The sequence below is a fragment of the Dysidea avara genome, chromosome 11 (genome assembly GCF_963678975.1).
Source record: "Dysidea avara chromosome 11, odDysAvar1.4, whole genome shotgun sequence".
Lineage (NCBI taxonomy): Eukaryota > Metazoa > Porifera > Demospongiae > Dictyoceratida > Dysideidae > Dysidea > Dysidea avara.
The window spans coordinates 6,664,847-6,687,377 of record NC_089282.1 but is presented as its reverse complement, the minus strand read 5'-3'; the positions used below and the strand labels follow the sequence as shown (position 1 = coordinate 6,687,377).

The following is a 22,531-nucleotide window of genomic DNA, read 5'->3' as shown; positions in this document are numbered from 1 at the left end:
TGTGTGTGTGTGTGTGTGTGTACCACTAACCTTACTCCTACTGCATCCATTCCAATCCTTTTTTTGCAACCAACAACAAGTGAGGAGCTGCCTCCACTTCAGCTCCAAATTTAATGCCAAGCTATTGGCCATAACAAAATTAATAGTACATTCTCAGACCACAAACATCTATGATGTGACTTTATGGACAGCAGTAGGGTAATCAGCTAAGATCCTCAATACCAGTTAGGCTGAAGGATCATGACAATTCATCTTCATTATCAAATGTCATCACCTGGACTTGCCGCAAATCTACCATGTAGAGCAATGATGATCATAAACATGGTCATGATGTTTGACTAAGAAGTTTGTTTGCATGGCCTGATTATCATATACGATACGAGAAGGGTCCACACCGAGCTTTAATACAGCATGGATTTCACTTCTACTAGCACAGTCAAAACCAGCACCCATTGCGGCAAGTGTTTACAGTATATATATCATTGGATCGTTGTTTAACAAACACTTGTCAGTATAGTGTACACAAAATTCTTAACTTTCTTGCCACAAAATGGTTTCAAAGATGGATCCACTAGATAAAATGGTCTATATAATAACCAATAGCTATACTGAATGGACACATGCTTGTGTAGGTAAACCAGCTTGCCAAGATCCATCCGCAACGTAAAATGGATCTTGCTTGTCATTGACTGAAGGATATCTTTAACGATGAGATGGTGTGCAAACATCTCAACAGTTGCTCCCTTCTCAACTGTAAATTGTTCCAACTCCCAGCCCTACAAAAAAACTGTATACAAGACTGAGGTACTCTAATAGAGCAGTTAGTCAAATATTCTAATAGGACAGTCACCTCATATCAAGAATCTCCAGCTATGAAAGTTTAGCACCATCCCATGGGCACATTAAGCGCCTGCTAGGAATATTTTGCAAATGAAATGCACGTGCTACTACATGACTGCTGAGTCACAAATCCCTGCAACTCTTGACCAATGCATTTAGATATTTGTACATAAAACTGCTCTACATCAAAAATTTAATCCTGAAACATACAATAGCTTTAGCACAGCCCCCCAGACCCCTTGCTCCATATCAGTACCTACTACCCCCCCTTGCCAAATCCTGGGTCTGCTCATGTTTGTGTTATTATTGTATGTATGTGTGCTCCAGTAGGGAAAAATGGCTCTGCCGACTACTGTGAGGGTAAATAAAAAAATCAAATCATGATCAGCTGTTAGGCACTTGAGCCATGGTGAACACAGAAGGCAGAGCTTGTACAAGGTGTTTCAGTACATACAACTTTCCTAAATCTTTGCAGAGTAAAAGTATCTTAAGGTGAAACGGGACACTAAATAATACCACAATCAACTCAGTGAATCAAAAACGTGATAGCTACTTACGTAGCTAAGCTAGTTGAGTAAAATTGTTATGGATTATGACTGTGAATGTGACCGAGGATTTGTCATTCTTTCATTTATAAACATTGACAATAATAATTGTGCGTCAGTGCGTCATCCACTCCAATCACTATGATCACTCAAATGGTTGTATACAATCAATGGACTGGACTGGTGGACTGGACTGGTGGACTGGACTGGTGGACTGGACTGGTGGACTGGACTGGTGGACTGGACTGGTGGACTGGACTGGTGGACTGGACTGGTGGACTGGACTGGTGGACTGGACTCGGGTTTATTTTTCTTTTTAAGCCCATATTTTGTCAAATGGTAGTAGCTACTGCTACACTGAATGTACAATATGCATGCGGACCTGTCTAATTGGCACAGCCTGTGCATCTTCCATAGGATTGTGTACAATTTTCATAACAACTTAGTTGAGCATGTAGCTACATCAATATGTTTAAATGAAAGTATATGTTCATCCATTTTACAGTCAAACTTCTCTCTTGCAATACTACCATTCTTCTGGTATAAATTATATAGTAGCTACATGTTTGTGTAGTAACCATGCATTATGATATACAACTAATGGTCATCCAAGTCAGTCTGGCATGGCCACACTGCTTTCTTTGTGTGGAAGGGAGTGGTCTAACTACATGAGACTAGCATAGTCTACATTCAATGTATAATAGTTTTAGCTAGTTGCTCAAATAGTTGGAAACAACCTGAGTCCAGTAGTCCAGTCCACTGATTGTATACAACCCACTCAAATCGCTGGCATCACAAGAATCACTCAGTCTCTAGAATCATTGTTGTACCCTGGGATTCCTGAAACCTCCGTATACTACTGTACATCAATTCCGTGTTACGGAACTTACGGAATCGTTTCTGTCTTTGTCATCCGGTTGTGTTTACGGGCTTAAGGCAGGCGAGATCATAGATTCGTTGCTAGAGATACCGGAGCACGTGATAAACAAGCTGTAACGCTGATCAAAGAATATCATTCGCAATGGCTGCTAAAGAAGTAAAGAAGGCGACCACAAACTTGAATTGTCCTGTGTGTTACCAGGTGTTCAAGAACCCCAAGTATCTGCCATGTTATCATTCTTATTGTGAAGAGTGTCTGGAGAAGATGGTGAAACAATCCAAGATCACATGTCCCGAGTGTAGACAGGAAGCCACAGTTCCTGCAGGAGGAGTGACAGTGTTAGCAAACAATTTCCTCATCAATCGTCTTGTGGATGAGCTGATTCTGAAACGTAAAGTGGATGGTGAAGAAGAAGTGAGATGTGAGAATTGTGATGAAGATGATCCTGTGGTTGCCTTTTGTCCTGACTGTAGTGTGTTCCTCTGTCACCTTTGTAATGAGGCCCACAAATGTGCTAAGGTGTCTCGTGGTCATGGCATAGTCCCGTTAACTGAACTTAGGTCCAATAAAGATGTCATACAACCCAAAGCGAAGACAAAAGTCCCATTGTGCAAGAAACATGAGATAGAGTTGATGTTCTACTGTGAGACATGTGAGGAGCTGGTGTGTATGTATTGTACAGTGAAGGATCATGCTGGACATGAACATGACACTGTGAAACTAATGGCAGGCAAGCACCGAAGCGAGCTTCAGAAAATTACTGTTCCAGTGGAAGAAATGATTGGACATTTCTCTATGGTTCAGAATACAATCAAAGAGTCCAAGAAGAAAAACAAAGACCATGGTGATGCAGTCAATAAGAAAATTGATCAACACTGTGAGGAAATCATCCAGAGAGTATTGAATCAAAAAGACCAGTTGAAGCAACAAGTAAAAAATTCAATATTACAAAATGAGAAGGAACTAGAATCCCAACTAGAAGCTGCAAAATGTATGCAAGCTGAGACATTAAACATGAAAGAGCTGAAAGATGCTTTGGAACAGAGTTCTGACCAAGAAGCACTATTCGTAAAGGAGCAAGTGATTGATCAGATGCAACGACTGACTGAAAAGTACAAGAAGTCGAGTTTTCGTTCATTTCCGTTTGCTACAGTGAGATATGTACCTAATAGAGAATTCATTTCACAGTTTGGACATCTCAGAACTCCTGAATATTTTGCTAAGATCAGTAAGCCCTGCAAGGTAGTAAGTAATGATGGTACCATGGGCAACCCCTGGGGTATTGCAATTAGTAGCAAAGGAATGTGGGCAGTAGCTGACTCGTCCAACCATTGTGTGTACTTAATGACTATTGATCAAGATCAGCTGATTGTAAAGTTTGGTGGCTATGGTACAAATGATGGCCTCTTCAGTCATCCCGATGGACTTGCATTCGATGATGATCATTTGTTTGTGGTTGATCGTGATAATCACAGAGTACAGAAGTTTGATGTCAATGGAAAATTCTTGCTCAAATTTGGTACCAAAGGGATCACAGACGGTCAACTGCATAAACCGCGAGGTATTATGGTTTATAATGGTAAAGCTTTTATATGATAATTCCCGTATTTCAGTATTTCAAGTCAACGGTCAGTTCCAATGCATTATTGGCAAGGGGGTACTTGGGACACCCTACAATGTTGCATTAGACACAAAAAATCGTTTGCTGGTCACTGACCATGGTAAAGGTTGTATTTTCTCATTCAATTTGGCTGGACGGTATTTGGGCAAGTTTAGTAACACAACGATGGTTCCACTTGGAATTGCAACAGATTCAACTGGTCTTGTCTTTGTAACCAGCCAAAATGAGATTTTAATCTTTGAAGTGCATATTCATCATTTCAGTGGATCTGATGATGGCCAATTTAATCATCTCTGTACCATAGCCATAGCCTCAAACGGACTACTTTATATTACTGATTATGACAACTGTAGGGTCCAGATATTTTAATTTTTCATAATTGTTAACTTCGTTATTAGCTTATTTTGATGTTTTACATTTTTCGTATAATCAACAAACACTGTAGCTACCTTATATTTTACAAAAGATCATTGTATATTTTACCGTATAGCCAGAAATTTTCGATGGACAAAACTATCGCGAATTTCACGAGTAATGATAGCTTCATGAAAATATAATCGTGAAATGTTTCAGGTTTATACTCATAGCTATTGCCCTTTTCTAGATTTTCGTGAATTAAAAAGAACAAGAATCGTATTTTATGCAATTTCGTGAAAGTTTCATCCCTTGAAAATTTCCCACTATACGGTATGTGATCATTGTACAGTCAGTAGGGAATGGGATTTCTGGTGTGTGTGTGTGGGGGGGGGGGGAGGAGCTGCTGTTGCTTTGTGATTGTCCCCCATGTTCATGTCAGACAATGTGTCAACCACCAATTGCAAGTAGGGGGAAAATCACCCATATGGGCGCATTTGACACCTAAAATATTTAATGATCAAATCACAAATCTTACAGTGAACATACACTTGTTAATGGTTGTAACCATTCTCAATACCTTAAATTACAAGAAATATTTTTAAAACTGTGCCATGGTCTTATTAGCAACCCACTAAATGTGAAAATTCTAATTATTTCATGTGCGCCCATATGGTTGATTTTCCAAATTCTGTCACATTTATACATTGTGCTCAGTATTACTTGGGCACACATATACTATGGTGTTTATACTTGTATACCAGAGCATGCTTTATGCATAGAGCCAGATTGGGATGATGAACATTGCAAACCTACTAGTATGTTTTCTCGACTCTAAACCTACATAGTCTCTCTGGACAACTGCCTCACCATATACTTATTTAGTACATGAGCGTACACAGATATACATGTAGTATAATGTCATAATGACAAGCCAGATTAGGATTGCAGCTGTACAGCATTACAATAAAATAAGCACACGTGCTACCAAAATAATTTCACAGCTAATCAATCATTATTATCATAATAATTATTGTTAGATGTATATCTTTCAGTCATCACTTCCTTATAACTATAGAAAAAAATCTTGTTTATTTTTAATCGAAATTCCTCAACCATGCATTGATCCCAACCAAGAGCAACACTATAGTCTATAGTGTGGCCAGACTAATTGCAAACCTGCAGGCACTTATCGATTTACAAATTATAAGCACTGGCACAACTAGTCACACTGTCGACTAATTTTCCTGGCATTTTTTTTTTTCCTGGAGTAAATATAGTTTACATATAGTAGCTTGTACTGAATACAATGCTTTTTAAAATTACAAACAGCTACATGCATAGATGTTCTTGACATTAACAAAATGAGTCAGGTAGTTTATAGTACTAATGCATGTATCCACCATATCTGCTATATGCTGAAAATGTGGCTCGTATTTTCTTGACATTTCTATATAATGTACATTCAACAAAGACCTAATACAAAGATTCTGACCTCAGCTTTTACAGAATTGTTTTTCAGTCGTAACCAGGGAAGCTACCTTGCACATATGTATCAACTTACGTCTCTCTATGTATGCATGCTATCAAGAGTCCATAATAAGAGAGGGACTCTTGATGCTATATTATAAGTATCACTTCCTAGTTGTCAGTAATTACTGTTTGAATAATCAGTTTGTATGAAAAGTGCACATCCATGAAATATAACTGGCAACAAAAGGTGCTGATATCCAGAGTGACTAAGAATGAATACTAACAGAATCTATAGCTATAAATGACAAAGTTTTAACACTGGTGGAACATGCATGTGTAAAAGTTGCACAACCCTGTAATCTTTCCAGCATATTAATTATTACTGTAAAATAAGTGTTCTATAATGTAGTGGATAACCTGTCCATAATATCATTTATTATCATTAACATTTATCATATACTATCATTTAATCCAATCAGATAACCTGTCTATAGTCGTATATATGGTAAATGCCCACACCATGCATAAACACAATACATAGAGCAACCTCAATCACATAGGCAGATCGATTTTCCCCCCTTGGACTTACAGGACAGAAACAGGAATCATACATTCACACTGTATTCAAAAGTACAGAAAGACAACAATTATAAATGTTATGAACAGTATACTGTGAAGAAAGACTAATAAGGTTGAATTTTTTGCTAAAGATTGAGATACTCTAATAGAGCAATCACTACTCTAATAGAACAGTCACAATCAAATGTCATTATTAAACTGTAACAATACTACCTCATTTTGTTTAGTACAGTTTACCATCAAACAGGTTTATATAACCAATTTATATGCAAAGCATGTATTTTGTTAGCTAAATAGCTATCAAAATGCTCCCAAATTCAAACCTAGGAGGTCTAATTTTAAAAATAAAATTTTTCTCAAGATATCCAAGTACAATCTTAGAAAGTGTATGCCCTTCATTTATCCAGCTATACCAAACAAAGTTATGTAAATGAATATAACCACATTGCCATCATTTTAAAAATTTTACTTGAATTCTTGATGTTTTGTTGTTTTTGGTTGTGTTGTAATTGCCTTTGTGTTGTATGTAGTTTAGTTTTGTGTGATTTTGTAATATAAGTACAATATTTTGTGTATATTTGTATGTAAGTGCAGGGTTCCACTGAAAATCAGCTTTACTGAGTGGATTATATTACAATTTACAACTTGTGGGAATTCTTCTTCTCTTAGTGGAATAAACACTGTTTTATCCTATAACTTCTTACCCCTCAGCCCCCCCCTCTAGATCCGCCTATGCTCAATCACTTATAGCACAATTAGCCTAACAATTAATCACTTACTTAATGTCAAATGTATCATGGTCGTAGTGAGGAGGATACCATGAAGGAATTGCGAAGCTGGTTTCTTAAATCTGGTCCAGCATTGGAAAAACAAACCTTTGTGATCTTTTCTATACAACACATTAAAGCAGCTTTATTTATATATCACAAATTGTTCCACAGTGAAGGTTTGACTCAGCCCTACATTGATATGACTAAAGCATCATGTAGGCTTCTATAGTGACAGAAATCCTTATCTTTGTCAGGCAGTTTTGTGTGTGTGTGTTTTTTTGGGGGGGGGGGAGGAGGTGGAAAACATGTAGACCCCTAACAAACCATCTGGCACCTCACTCATACCTTAAGGCATGCTACTATAGATTATGAAACGTGTAATAATGGAACCTTATTCCACAGTTTTTAATTTCCTTTCCCAGTTTGAAGCTGCTCCTTGTATTGGTTCAGTGTTGATTATGCATTCCAATATAGTTCATGGCTTTCTGCACTTGTATGAATGTAGCTAGACATGTGGTCAGCATAAAGCTTGCATCTATGTACTCTTAAGAAATTCATGACATATCATGCACTGATACCATCAAACACTATATTGTAATATTGATTGTTTTGTAAACAGATACAATACTAAACCAAATTACTGTGTGCTAACAGTAACAAGAGACAACAAGTTTAAGGAAGATAAAGTTTGACCACCAAACTGAGCACTGACTATCGTAGTCACATCACTTGAGAGTAACCACAAAAGTAAAAGCAAAGCCTATGCCTACCCAGTGAACCAGCACTGGGACACTTGTGCACTACTCAGGTGCTGTGAGTTGGTTAAAGAAAATCCTACTAGCAACCCACAGGAGGCTGTGCCATGTCTAGGCTGAAGTCCAACCCGTATGGATATGTGTGAGATATGGACAACTGGCATTTGCCTGCACAGTTAACAACATACAGGTGTATACCCACCATTGCTGCACGCACACACACACACACACACACACACACACACACACACACACACACACACACACACACGCACACACACACACACACACACACACACACTCACACACGCACGCACACACACACACACACACACTTAAAAAGATCCTAAGTATTCATCATGCAAGAATGTTATTTAATGTTACCTAATAACAATATTAAAATTATTATTCACATTTCTTGTAGTGTTGTTTTAGTAACTAAAACTAACCAGTTGAGGCTTATACTTTTAGTTATCTGAAACTAAAACTAAAACTGAAGCTTTTATGATTTTTCAAAAGACTAAAACTAAAAGTGCCTTAATTTTTACATGGAAACTTATACTAAAACTAAAACTATTACTTAATGTTTACAAATAACTGAAACTAAAACTAAAAGTACTTACCACAATACAATTATAAAACTTGTTGCTTGTTTAGAACTAAAACTAAAAGTACTTTGCTATGCTGTAGTAACACATGAACACATAGCTAATTATTCACTATACACACACTATCAATATATATATATAAGCTTTTAAAGCAACTAATAGTGCTTTGCTATGAAGATATTAATAATCATCAGCTTGAATGCTAAAAAGTTACTACTGCAATGTTTTCAAGCAGAATGCAGCTAACTTGTGAATTTAAATCATACAGTACAGCAGTAGTGTATATTAGGGATCATGGAGGTTTGGGTTTTATTACCAAAAAATATCACCCCAAACCAGCTTCATAATACCATCCTGGCACCTTGGCAGTATTGGTTAGGTATAACCAAGTTCAAAAGTGCCTTCAATACAACCCTAAATGCTTCCAATAGATTGTTACAAAATTTTTGGAATTTAATATACCTGATGCTATCAGGCAAGCGTAATTCAATAACGGCTAAGCCTATGAACTAAGCTGCTTCATTGTTCGATGTTGCTTCGTCCCCAAGATGTGCCTTTGGCATACCGCAGTACATACAATGCACACATCATGAACTTATCTTTGTTCTCATTTGTGTACCATTTCTTTTTGCTGACAGCCCCAAGGTGTCATTTCACAGTAGCATGATGCATGCATGGCTTCCCGTAAACAGGAATTGTCTGTACTTTATGTGATGACTATAGATTGATTGCAGAGGTGCTTCTAATAGCTACTGTTCTTTGTTTGTAACTCTGTGTAACAGGCTGAAAATAAGAGAAAGCGAAGCGTAATACAGCCACTTCACTTTCGAGTCAGTATAGGGGCGAGCAAATTGTCTGTATTTTTCATGGTGACTGGATTGATTGCAGAGGCACTTCTCCTACTGTCCTACATTTGTAGTGTTGTGTAATGGACTGAACAAAGCAGCGCAATGGCCACTTAACATTATTGATAGCTGGGGCGCGTTCAGATGAAAACCGTTTTACCTGTGGTGCCATCCTTTCTTTTGAAGCAGTATACACAGGTTCATCAGTCATAATAATGTTACAAAAAAGTAAACAAACAAGTTTAAGGAAAAAGTAAGAATTTTAAGGTCGGTTAGGGATCATAGAAAAAAGTAGGGAAACAAGGGAGGTTCGCCTACACCTAACTAAAACTAAAACTTTAACTAGAACTATAAAAATCTAGCATCTAAAACTAAAACTATAACTGAAGATGAAAACTTTAACTAAAACTATACAAGCCCAGCATCTGAAACTAAAACTATAACTAAAATATATTAATGATGGTAACTAAAACTAAAACTTTAACTAAAATGTTTTTCTATTTACAGCTATAACTAAAACTAAAACTAAAAGTCAAATGCATTACTAAAACAACACTAATTTCTTGAACAGCTATCATATCACTATCTACCGTACATGAAAGGTATACTATATTACTGCAGTGAACATGCATATTAAGATACGTATGTACGTATGTGATAATACAGAAAAGTGTGTAGAGTTGGCTGGTACTTTGTATGTTGATGCACATCTGCCAACACACTTCGCTCTGTATAAAACAATACTGTATCACAATATCTTAGGAAAAACTGGGGGTGTACATGTATATCAATGCAGAAGCCACAGCCACAGCATGACCATGCCTACTAGTAAATTATATTATTATATTTTAAAAACTCTTCAATTTGCTAACTGCTTTGCACCCATAGCTCCAGGCTTTCCTGCTGCACAAATACAATTATGCATATTTGTTATATGCCTCGACTGACATCCTTAAGCAATCATACAAACATATCAACATTTCCTAGAGCTTGTACACTACATAAATGTATAGCTAGCTATAGTTTAGCTTTCCTCCGTATGTATAACTAAGTTCCTGTGATGTAAATCAGTACTGTGAAATAAATTTTAGAGGTGTTTTAACCACAATAAGAGTCCAAGACACAGCAATCAAAAAAATTATTTATCAGTATTCAATGACCTGTTAGTAAATATCATAAACATAAATTTTGAAAATCAAATACAAGAATAGAGATGACAGATCACTGAAAAAAACAAAAGAACAAGTTTAACAAGTCAATGGAACCACATCAAACCCACTGAAGCCTAACACAATTGTCATACACAGATCTCTATTTGGACTCAGTGGATATGGTATATATAAACGATTAAAATAAGTAGAAAAGTTTAAAAGAGTATCACTCGCTAGCATATAATCACAAAATTTTATTTATTAAGGCTTTACAGCACAAGTGCTGAAGGTCTGTAGGACACCGTACCTGGTCCTACAGCATGCACGTTGTATTAAGCATGTATGAAAAGTTGAAATTGTACATACATTTCTTGAGCAATCATAGCATGATGTCATTGAGGTGGTGTTGCATCATATTTCATGATCATACCTGATATATTTTAGTAAAGTTTATGTGTGCTTGTGTATGTGTCTTGCAAATCTGCATACTTTGGACCAAACTTGGTGGACACCCAACCTTGGAGCATGTGAAGTGTGGCTAGCATTCATGAGTATTGGCAGTGGCACTCTTGGGATTTTGCCTATATATGAAATGTGCAGTATGGAGTTGTAGCGATTTGATCTGCTTATATGGCCTATACGCCTACCAATACTGTACATGCAAGGTTAGTATTGTAGTGAACACATCAAGATGCTATAGTTATACGTATGTGATGATACAGAAAAAGTATGTAGTGGCTTTACATGTGGTAGCACTCTGTACTCTATTCCCTGTTGTACTCTATACATGATGATGAATGTACCTGTCAACACACTTCACTGTCTACTATTTCCTGTATCTGCTTGAGGGGGTGAGCCTATAGATATGAGTTTGTACATATAGCTTCCTATAGGTGGAGATACAAAGTTAGTACGTACTTCTAACCAAACACCTTTAGAGTACCATAATTTGAAGTATAATAAAAGCTCTTGAGGGACACGACAACCAAGAAACTTAGCATTCAACAACCTGCTAACATTATGATGCATGTTAATCCACTTGGTTATGTTTGCTAATTGTGTGTTTATGTGTCTGTGCAAGCATATATGGTTCCTACATACTTTGACCTATATGCATCCGAGGTTAGAGCTCATACTCGATCATTTGACTCTGCTGATTAACCTTCAACAAGTGAAAGACTGACCTTGAGAAGCCTTCACCTTTTCAAACACACTTGATGTAACAACTTTAAACAGGTTGTAGGACCAGGTGTCCTACAGACCTTCAGCACTTGTGTAAACCCTTAACAAATAAACATATGGGGACAACTTAGTTCTTAACACTACACACATGCACACAAAACACAAATGCATGCCATTACAGAGACATGCAAAGCAGCGTGTCATTTTCACACTACTGATGTAATGGACTTGGCAACTACTACAGTTACTGTACTCATGTAAATTGTATGTCAAACTATAATTTACCCAACCAGACTTAGCTAGCTATTCCTGTAGCTACATGGTCACAACATATTTAATTATTTATTAAGACTTTACAGCACAAGTGCTGAAGGTTTGTAGGACTCCTGGTCCTACAGCCTGTTTAAAGTTGTTACAGAATATATTTGACAAGGGAACAGGCAGTGGTAATGGTTTTGAATGGTGACCCATAGAGCTGTGAAACTGGATAGAATATCATAACCAGTTACTGAGCAGTTCATAACTGTCGGTTAACCAGTTAACTGACATTTTCTACAATTTTTATACTGCACCTATAGCATGAGAGATACATGCCCTTAACAGTTTGTCAGATTGTCCCAGCCAAAAGAAGCAGGCACCGAATGATTATACCTACAACAGAATCCTACTACAAGTGCTCTATAAATTTTAAAGTGCAAGAAAACTGAGTACCCAAGCGAATATCTTAGATATTGAATATTTGGTTATGTAAAAAAAAACTGATAAGAATAACTGGCCAGTCATTTGGCTTACCCAGTAAGGTTTCAAGCACTATAGTGACCAATATTTCCTCCTTCAAGTTTACACTCACCCTTTTGTATTTCAGTATAACAGTGTAAGGCATAGCAACCAGTACTAGGTTAATGTCTTCCTGTTATAGTGCTATAATATAATAAAGCATAAAAACGATTTCTCTGTTAAACCCCAAAATGCCTTGCATACAGTATATACAATCCATATAATAGCATACACCGAAACCATGTTGATGTATATCCTTGAGCAAGAAAAGAAGCCAAATCAGTTTTGGAGGAAACCCATTCTCTCAATGGCCCTACCCTAGATGAAACAAATATACTTCTAAAGTTTTCATTCCCTGTAGTAGATTTGCAGTTACTAACTAGTATAAACTAAGTGTTATTTTCAGTACAACATTGAATTTCTAATTTTTAGCACAAAAAGTAAAACTAACACCAATTATTAGAGTTAATACTCTTGCCAACACACTCACATTTCCTTGAACCTCATCCTTGTTAGGAGTCCCTCAGTTAGTCTGTGTGTCCCTATACTCTACTTTCCCTAGAGCCCTACTTCACACGCTGCCCAAACTGCTGAGTCTCTATAGTCATGAGCACACACTGAATGAGCTGAGGAGAAGCCTATACATGACTTGATCAATTAACACGTAAAGGTTACACCATATAGCCTCACACTATGTTTCTGTGCAGAAGTAGTAAACCTCTACCCACAATCTGGACATGACTTCTCTAGTAATTGCGCTAATCATGCACAAAAGGTAAATGCTTGCAATGGAAGAAATCATTTTTGTTTCCCGGTATCATCAAACAATATTTAGTTTCAAGCCAAGAAACTATTTTCCTGGTAGAAATTAACATGCAGCTCTTGTAGATATGTTTCCTGCAGCTCCTGTAGCAAGTATACATGCATGGTTGCATGTACAGTAAATTAGATCATTACTATTTTGATATCATCAATACACACTTTAGGTGTTGAATTATTTTGCGTTTAAGGAAAGACTATAGAACTGGACGACTATAAAATCTCCAGTTGTAAGCTCCATACCAGTATAGCTAATCAAAGTATATTAGCGTTTTGCAATGTTACTCAGAATAACTGCTACAAGGCAATCATCTGTCTTACTAATCTTTATAACAATACTGTATCTTAGCCAGGCCCTTGTGATAGAAGGTGAGAATGATGAGTGTGATGATGTACAACTATATATTATAGCTAGCTACCTGATTCTGGAGGAAGTTAAGCGGATTAAGCCTCAGAACTTCATATAGCTAACAGGGTTCATAATTATCTAGCATTCTGCTAGAATGGCTAGTAGCTATAGCTTGCATGGCTTTTGTGTAATTCAGTTCCATGCATGAGCTGTTCTGCCTGCTCTGCGCAATTTTCAAACCCGCTAGCTCATACTATGATTCTCGCGTGCCAGACGATTGGTTTGTGTGGGGGCGGCAAATGCACAACCGCCTGGCACGTGAGTCTTATACAGTACTACGTAAACGTACCTGGTGTTATGATACTAATCATGTAATTGTCATACAGAATGTCGTGAAGTTGTCTGCCCAAGAGGATCAGTGTGTAAACTTCATGGACCATCCAATGAAACATACTGTGATCCATCTTGTGATGTTGATAATGGTGGATGTGCTAGCAACCAAACATGTTCAGTGACCAGTAATGTGACGTGTGTGACACCTCCTTGTCCATCTGTTGTGGAATGTTCAGGTTAGTTCAGTAAACCTAGCTACATACATAGATGTACGTATACACACTGTACGCACATACGGTACATACAAGAATCGTTTGACAAGAATTTAGCATTTCATATTCATCTTTATCTTCAGAATGTGAAATTGGAGGGATAGACTTGGTCTACATACTGGATAGTTCATTTAGTATTGGACGTGTAGGTTGGGAAGCAGAAAGAAACTTCACTGTTCAAATAAGTTCAATGCTTAATATTGGCTTGAACCAAAGTTTGGTCGGACTAATAAGATTCGCTAGGAGGGCAGAAATCATATTTAACCTACAGGAGCATACAAGCAGTGATACACTTATTCCAGCTCTTCAGAGTGTTCCACGAACACGTGGGAGGACTAACACACACACTGCTCTAAGACTTTTACGACAAAGTTCAACAGATGAAAGGATGGGGCTGAGAGAGGGGCGCCCTCATGTTGCTATAATTGTAACTGATGGCAAATCCCATGACAGAAAAGAAACAATTCGACAGGCTAACCTACTTCATGAAGAGAATATTTACCAGGTTTATGCTGCAGGGATTGGTGCAAGCATTAGTATTGAAGAGCTAAATGCAATTGCCAGTTCTCCATCACTAGTATTCCTTACAAATGAATTTGATGCTGTCATGGCTATTCAACAGGTGGAACAAAACATCACCCAACAGTTTTGCCGTAGACGTTGTGAGTTGATTATCAAACATTAAGCACTGATTAGTCATTTAATGAATGTATTTGTTTAGTTATCACTATTCAGTTCAGCCAGTCAATCTACAGAGTTAATGAAGACAATAGTCCAGTTCAGCCAACACTAGTTCTTAATACTCCATTATCTGTTGACTTTATCGTAGAAGTATTTACAGTTGATGAATCCACTATTAGTGAGTAATACACACAGTATATTATTATGGCAGCAATATATACATTAATGATATATAGGAGGGGATGATTACACGTCTGGACCTTACAGTGTCACATTTCCTGCTGGAGTGACTAGAGTTCCATTTGATGTTCCAATAAATGATGACAGAGTACTAGAAATTAATGAGAGATTTAATCTTGTTATCAGTCCTACTTCATTACCAAGGAATGTTACTCCTGGTAATATTGATCGAACTACTGTGATAATCAGAGACAATGATGGTAAGGATGTCTAACTGTACTTGAACTCTTGGTACCACTCTATGTGTACACATGTAAATAAAATTGTATTATGGAGATCTATATTTGTAACAAGGTTTTTTTTTTGGCTGATAGACATTTCGGTGCATTTCAATCTATCAACATACACTGTTGGAGAGGGTGATGAAATGGCTCAGCCAATACTTGTTCTCAGTGACCCATCATCAACTGATATTACTGTTCAAATTATTGACACCCAAATATCAGCAACTGGTTAGATATATTTAGATTTTTACATTGTACTAAATATAGCATACATCATAGGAGGTGTTGATTATATTTCTGGACCATACATTGTCACATTTCCTGCTGGAGTGACTAAGGTGTCCTTTGACGTTCTAATAACAGATGATAATATATTAGAAAGTGATAAAGTGTTTAATCTCACTATTGATCCATCATCTCTGCCAAGACGTGTAACTGTTACTGATCCTAGTCAAGCTGTGGTGACCATTATAGATAATGAAAGTGAGTGCATATGTTATAGTTGTGAAGTAATTCCATCATCAGGGACAGATCCTCAGGGAATAGTACATTATGTATGTATATTTATCATTTAAGGGTTGACTTTCAGGCTGTATGTGTAACTGTACATAGTTATGTGTTTTTGTTCTTTCCATAGTTGTCACAGTAAGCTTCAACCAGTCAGTACACAGTGTTGATGAAAACAATGGACCAGCACAACCTGTACTAGTTCTCAGTAACTCATCATCAACTGATATTACTGTACAAGTGTTTATCAGTGTTGGATCAGCTACTGGTGAGTATTAAGATATTCGATGTACTATATTGTAGTGAATGATTATTGTGTTTCAGGAGGAGGTATTGATTATAATTCTGGACCTTACACTGTTACATTTCCTGCTGGAGTGACCAGTGTTGTTATTGATATTTCAATTACTGATGATGATACCTCAGAGAATGAAGAGGATTTTACTCTGATAATTGATACTAGTTCATTGCCCACTCGTGTTAACACTGGCCGTCTTGTACAATCCAGAGTAGTAATTGTGGATGACGATGGTAAGCAAAATATTAATTGATAATAATATATATTAAATCTACTTGAGATGTATAATAATTTCAGTCAAAAGTTCTGTACACTGTGAATAAATGTGATGATATGAACTTAACAATGTTACAAAGACTAGTACCTTTTTAAAACTTTTGTTTTGTGTTAGGATTGTCCTGTGATTTCATGGGAATTCAATATCGAGTTGGAGATGTGATACAACCCAACTGTTCTACAGTCTGTACTTGCCTAGAGGATGGTTTTAGCTGTAGATCACAATCATGTTTTGTTGATGGTCCCACCTGTCGTGTATATGGAGATCCTCACTATCGTACATTTGACAATCTCAGATATGACTTTCAAGGAGGCTGTGAGTATGTCCTCACACAACCATGCAACAGCAGTGAATTTATCATCACTGGTTCAAATGTTCCCACAAATGCACACGCAACAGAGACATCTGAAGTGAGAATCATCATACCAAGTCAAGGACTAAAAATTCATCTGGCAAGAAGACGTGGTGGAACAATTGCAATTAATGGTGAAATCCAGCTAAACAATGGTGATGGAGTAGTATATCAATCAAGTGGTGTTGAAGTATTAAGGACAGGTGGACATCCTTATGTTTTACTAACACTTCCTTACCCAGTAGCAATACATTGGGATGCTAGGCGTAAAGTTAGGATAACAGTATCCACTGAATGGGAGGGAATGTTGTGTGGACTATGTGGGACCTACAGCAATGATAGAAATGATGACTATACACTGCCAGATGGTTCTTTAACAACTTCTATCAATAACTTTGGTGATAGCTGGTTGTATTCCAATAACACATCAACCTGTGAACCATCTGAACCAGAAGAATGCCCTGACACTATTATGGCTACAGCACAATCACGATGTAGTGAACTAATGAGAGGTGTATTCAGTGTGTGCAACAGTGTAGTAGACCCCACAAGCTATATCGATGCTTGTGTGTTTGATTATTGTGCTTGTAATGATACAGAGAGAGAAGGATGTTACTGTGACAGCTTATCAACCTATGCAGATGAATGTGCTTCTAATGGAGTTGTTATTCCCAACTGGAGGAATTTTTTCTGTCGTAAGTTTTTACAGAATTTGCTAAAGTTTACTATAATTGATATTATGTTTTTATTCAGCCATTAGTTGTCCAGAAGGCATGCTTTATCAACAATGTGGACAAGTGTGTCCCCAGAGATGTGACATTGATGAGACAGTAGACTGTATTGGTGGTTGTGTTGAAGGATGTTTCTGTCCAAGTGGATATATTTTTTCAAATGGAAACTGTACCAGTTGTCCAGAAGGTATGTGTGTAACAGGTCCAACATTGTGCATAGCCAAGTTTTATATATGTGTATTATTGAACTATTTATGCTACTATTTGTGGCCAAGGTGTGATCTAAAATTAATAAATCACTACAATATAACCGTTGGTCCACCTGCATGGTGTTCAGAATCTTCAGATGACTGAAAGGCTCCACCTCCAAATGAATCTGCCTGAAGGTGACCAGCTCTGACAGATTCCACTGTAATCCGATCATCATGAAGTAGTAGATACCATAATAGTCTACTGATAATGCAGTACATACAAGTAGCTATGATCTAGATCAGAGGCAGCGGACACACCTTTACAGGTCACTACCTGCTGGCAATAGTTTCCCTTCACCAACTAGACTGTATCTCCTTTATTTATAACTACATGCTACACTGCTCCTCTAAGAATACTGTGACTGCTCTATTAGAGTATCTTGAATTATTGATGCTATTGAGCTAGGCGCTCTCCATCACAGCTACAGATAATTTTAGGGAAGACAAGGGCTGCAGCCCCCTTCCCCCCCCCCCCCCCCTTCTCCACCGCCCCTGAGATTCTAAATATTCCTGTAGTTATATACTGTTGCTAACATTTCAATATAACAGTGTAACAATAGCTAGGGTTAACAATGGCATAAAAGTACTTCCTTTGTTGAAACCCTAAAACAAGCTGCTATTTATATATTAGTTATGCAATCCATATGTAGCATACACTGAGCCCATACTGATGTATATCCTAGAGCAAGAAAAGAAGCCAAATCAGTTTAGGAGAAAAGTCATTGTAACAATGGTCCTATCCTGGATGAAATATATATTATTTCTAAAATTTTCCTTCCCTATATATTTGCAGTTACATGCAAACTAGTATTAAGGGATATGCTACAGTATGCTAACTCTCACACCATACTACTACTTTGACTCTTGATGTATACAACACACGTACAATTATACTTCCCCTTTATCACTATTTGGTTGTGCTACCACAGGCAGTTGGCTATATTACTGCCAACATGTATTACATTGAACTATCATTACAAGGATCAAAAAAACACAGAGCAAGAGCTAGCCAAACTCTCAGCCCCAAGACAGCCCGTGGAAAAACTGGTAGCCTTTTTAACTGTACAGGAAAAAACCTGGTTCCTCTGATAACTGCTACAAGGCAATCATGTATATCACTACTCTTTATTACAATACTGCATGCCTTTGCAATAGAACATGAGCAGTAAATGTAGCAATATATATACACTTGATACTGGAGAAAGGATAGAAGCCAATGTTTAGTTCCTGGCACTTCAACTACAGCTATTGACTGCATGCGTCATGCTATTTCAGTGCAGCTCGCATGACTCATAATTCCATGGAGTACAACTATAAGGGCTGCTCTGCCATTTTTCCATCATCAAGCAAGCCTAAATATAGTATGGAATATGGATTGACTCAATCTTGTAAAACAGGTTATGATAGGTGGCTAGCTGCAAGCTGTGTTGGTAACCTGTGATCAGTGTACTGCTACATATGTACATCAAGTAGCTAACTATTCAAAATTGTTTCCATTGCTAGCTAGTATGTGTGCTAGCTATGTTTAGAGTTGTTTTACTATTAATTCACCTCACCAGTCACCATTGATCAGTTAGCTATGCTTTAGCCATGTAGGAGTCATCACTGCCTGAAGATCTCATTCTAGTAAACATCATACCACAGGCTACAATTTGTCTTAATTGTCATGGCGAGGTTCATCAAGTAGAAATCATGAGCACATATCGTGGTGGATATCTCTGCATGAGGTGCTTGTGAAACTGTGTCCTAGCTAGCAACCAAACATGTTCAGTGAACAGTCTGTTGTAGAATATTAAGCCCAGCCACATAATACATACGTACGGTGCATACATACATACATACATCATATATACGTAAGTGTTGCACCATCTTTATTTTCAGAATGTGAAATCAGAGAAATGGATTTGGTTTTCTTACTGGATAGTTCATTTAGTATTAGACGTGAAGGTTTGTGGCCAGCATTAAGAAACTTCACTGTTGGAATAAGTTCAACACTTAATATTGGCTTGGACCAAAGTTTGGTTGGACTAATAAGATTCACTAGGGATGCAGAAGTCATATTTAACCTACTGGAGCACACAAGCAGTGATACACTTATTCCAGCTCTTCAGACTGTTCCACAAGGACGTGGGACAACTAGAACACATATCGCCATAAGACTTCTACGACAAAGTGCAACAGATGGAAGGATGGGACTGAGAGATGGACTTCCTCACATTGCTATATTTGTGACTGATGGTAGATCCATTGATAGAGATGCAACTATTAAACAGGCTAACCTACTTCATGCAGAAAATATTTACCAGGTTTATGCTGTGGGGATTGGTACAAACATTAGAATTGAAGAGCTAAATGCAATTGCCAGTTCTCCATCACTAGTATTCCTTACAACTGAATCTGATGTCATGGCTATCCAACAGGTGGAGCAAAACATCACCCAACAGCTTTGCCGTAGACAATGTGAGTTGATTTTATTAAATTAAGTGCCCATCAGTCATATGCAATAGAAAATTAGTAAAACACTAGTATACTATGTTGTGACAACATTTAGAGTTTGGTTTTTGATAGATGATAAACAACAGAACCAGGGGCCAGCCACACTGACAGATGATAACAGTGATTAAAGTATTTGATCCTTTAGCTGACAAATATTACTGTTCCCTTTACTTTGTAATGCATGGACATGCAACTTTATTTAGTCTTGTTTTCTGATACACATGTAGTTATATCAATATACAAGCACGATCTGTTATGCATATAGTTAAATGATGTTTATTATATGTGTTACAAGCAGTATATGGCATTTATGAAGGTTAACATGTAATTATGGGTACTGGAATTGAAGCTTTTCAATATTATAATAACCATAAATGACAACTGTTCTACATGAACTAAAGTTTGGTGAATTTGGTATCAAGGAAATTTGCCAAATTCTATTTGCCAATGAAGTTATTATGCTTTCACTATTGGCTGTGTGATAATTTCGCCACCAAATTTTTATCTGCCAACCTGCTTTGCATACTGATTCGCCAAACTAAAATCATGCAAAACTTTTGTCATTTACAGTGTACTTCATTTGTGACCGAATTTTGGAGTCAGAGAGCTCGAGATGGCTTGTCAGTTACTAATTATAAAATACTGCCAAATAAGGAGAACAAAGTGCTGTAGCTTTGGCTCATGATTCAATGAAGATTCTAAGAGCTGTCAGTCACCATATAAATATTTGATACCTTCCATGCAAGAGTGTGAACAAGTCAGCAAGAGTATGAACTCTTTAACAACTGATCACACAAGCATCATGTGCATAGGTTAGACCTACTACATCAACTCGTGACACAAAAAATGCCAGTAGCTACAAAATGTCAACAATAGTGTTTTGTATACACATGATTTGAAAAAATATTCATGTACTGAGACTACTGATAAGGAGAGCACACTGAATGGGGGCTATCTAGCTAGCTATATTTGTTTCTTGTGCTACTTCTGGAGATGACTTTTTAAAGCTAATGTGTGGTGACAACTTCACTGAATGCAGTCGACTTGTCCTCTGATTTAACACCTCTAGGACTGGGAGTGATTGGGATTAACTAAAGAGTCAAAGGGAATGCTACATAAGAATATAGCAAATGGTAGAGGTGCTAGATACAGCAACTCTTAGTAATGATTATTCTTTAATTTTCAGGGGTATATAGAGACAGTTTCCAAGGGTTTCTTAGGAACTCCCCCCCCCCTTTTGAAATTTAGATTCCTAAGGTTTCGGCAGGAACCTCAGATATTGAGGAAGGAATACTTTTAGATAATTAATTGTAGTATTTTTCTCGGTATTTTTATAAATAAAAGTGGGTGATGCAAAACTGAGTATGAGAGTTATATACTGCTAGTCTACAGCTAATTAGTCATGAGAATAACTATTAGTTGATGTGTGCCTAATAGGGAATGCCTTTCTCAATTATGGTCATCTCAGAACTCAAGAACGTTTTGCTAAGACCACTATGCCCTACAAGATGGTGAATAATGATGGTACTATAAACCCTGGGGGGGGGGAATGCTGCACACTTCATCACTAAAATTCCCATGCATCATTTCAGATTTACAGATTTAGCTATGCCAGCCATTTATGGTCATACGTATAGTTTTTTTTTCTTTTTGGCTAAATTAGCATAAAAACAATAGCACACAAAAAAAACTTGATGTTTATTGGAGCCTGCAGAAGAGCTAGCTCATACATCATACATCGGATGGCAGAACGTAACAAGGAGAAAGACAAACAGCTAGCATCGAAGCCATCCCATCACTGACAGCAGCATAAGGTTCAGACCATTTTTCACAGAGCAAAGAAGCTAAACATTTACAGAAAGCACAGGCCCTTACACAGGATAGGCCAGGTGTTTGAGGAAACTGAATTTTATCAACTTTTGAGTAAGTTAACTTGGCAAGCTGATTGGTGACGATCTTCTTTACTGAAGCGAAGATTCTGAACAGGAAAGCAGGTCAATTCAGTGTTCTGATGGCCAGGGCACACTCTCCTCCCATGAGAAAAGAAGGTAAATTATAGAATGACCGTAGGATTACAGCTGCAACATGGACTGCAGCCAGCTGTAAAACATCTCCAATGAGCAGTGGAATATGTTCATCACGTAATCCATCGATCTGTGATCCGCCAAATACAGTAACCCGTATGTTAAAGCTATATTATTAGTGAACTCTAAATGATTTAATAAAAAACAATATGTCAGCAAGTTCGTTTACATGCATTAAAGGTAGCATTCCAAACTTGATTATAGGCTATGTATAGTGCACTAATAATATATAGTGCT

The 22,531-nt window shown here is 37.3% G+C and overlaps 2 protein-coding genes across 2 annotated transcripts; both read left to right on the top strand.

Annotated features, from left to right (window-relative positions):
- The first annotated feature begins 2,406 nt into the window (after positions 1-2,406).
- On the top strand, positions 2,407-3,861 carry LOC136237632 (E3 ubiquitin-protein ligase TRIM56-like). Its single transcript, XM_066027848.1, has one exon. The coding sequence runs from the start codon at positions 2,407-2,409 to the stop codon at positions 3,859-3,861; it is 1,455 nt and encodes a 484-aa protein (XP_065883920.1).
- A 7,048-nt stretch (positions 3,862-10,909) lies between these two features.
- LOC136238409 (uncharacterized) lies at positions 10,910-20,539 on the top strand. The gene is made up of 13 exons (XM_066028862.1): positions 10,910-11,086; positions 13,935-14,117; positions 14,237-14,815; positions 14,875-15,012; positions 15,071-15,274; positions 15,389-15,526; positions 15,578-15,781; positions 15,936-16,073; positions 16,130-16,336; positions 16,495-17,427; positions 17,486-17,650; positions 19,596-20,174; positions 20,283-20,539. Exons 1-13 carry the CDS (start codon positions 11,080-11,082, stop codon positions 20,336-20,338), a joined length of 3,531 nt encoding a protein of 1,176 aa, XP_065884934.1. The 5' UTR covers positions 10,910-11,079; the 3' UTR covers positions 20,339-20,539.
- Positions 20,540-22,531: the final 1,992 nt, after the last annotated feature.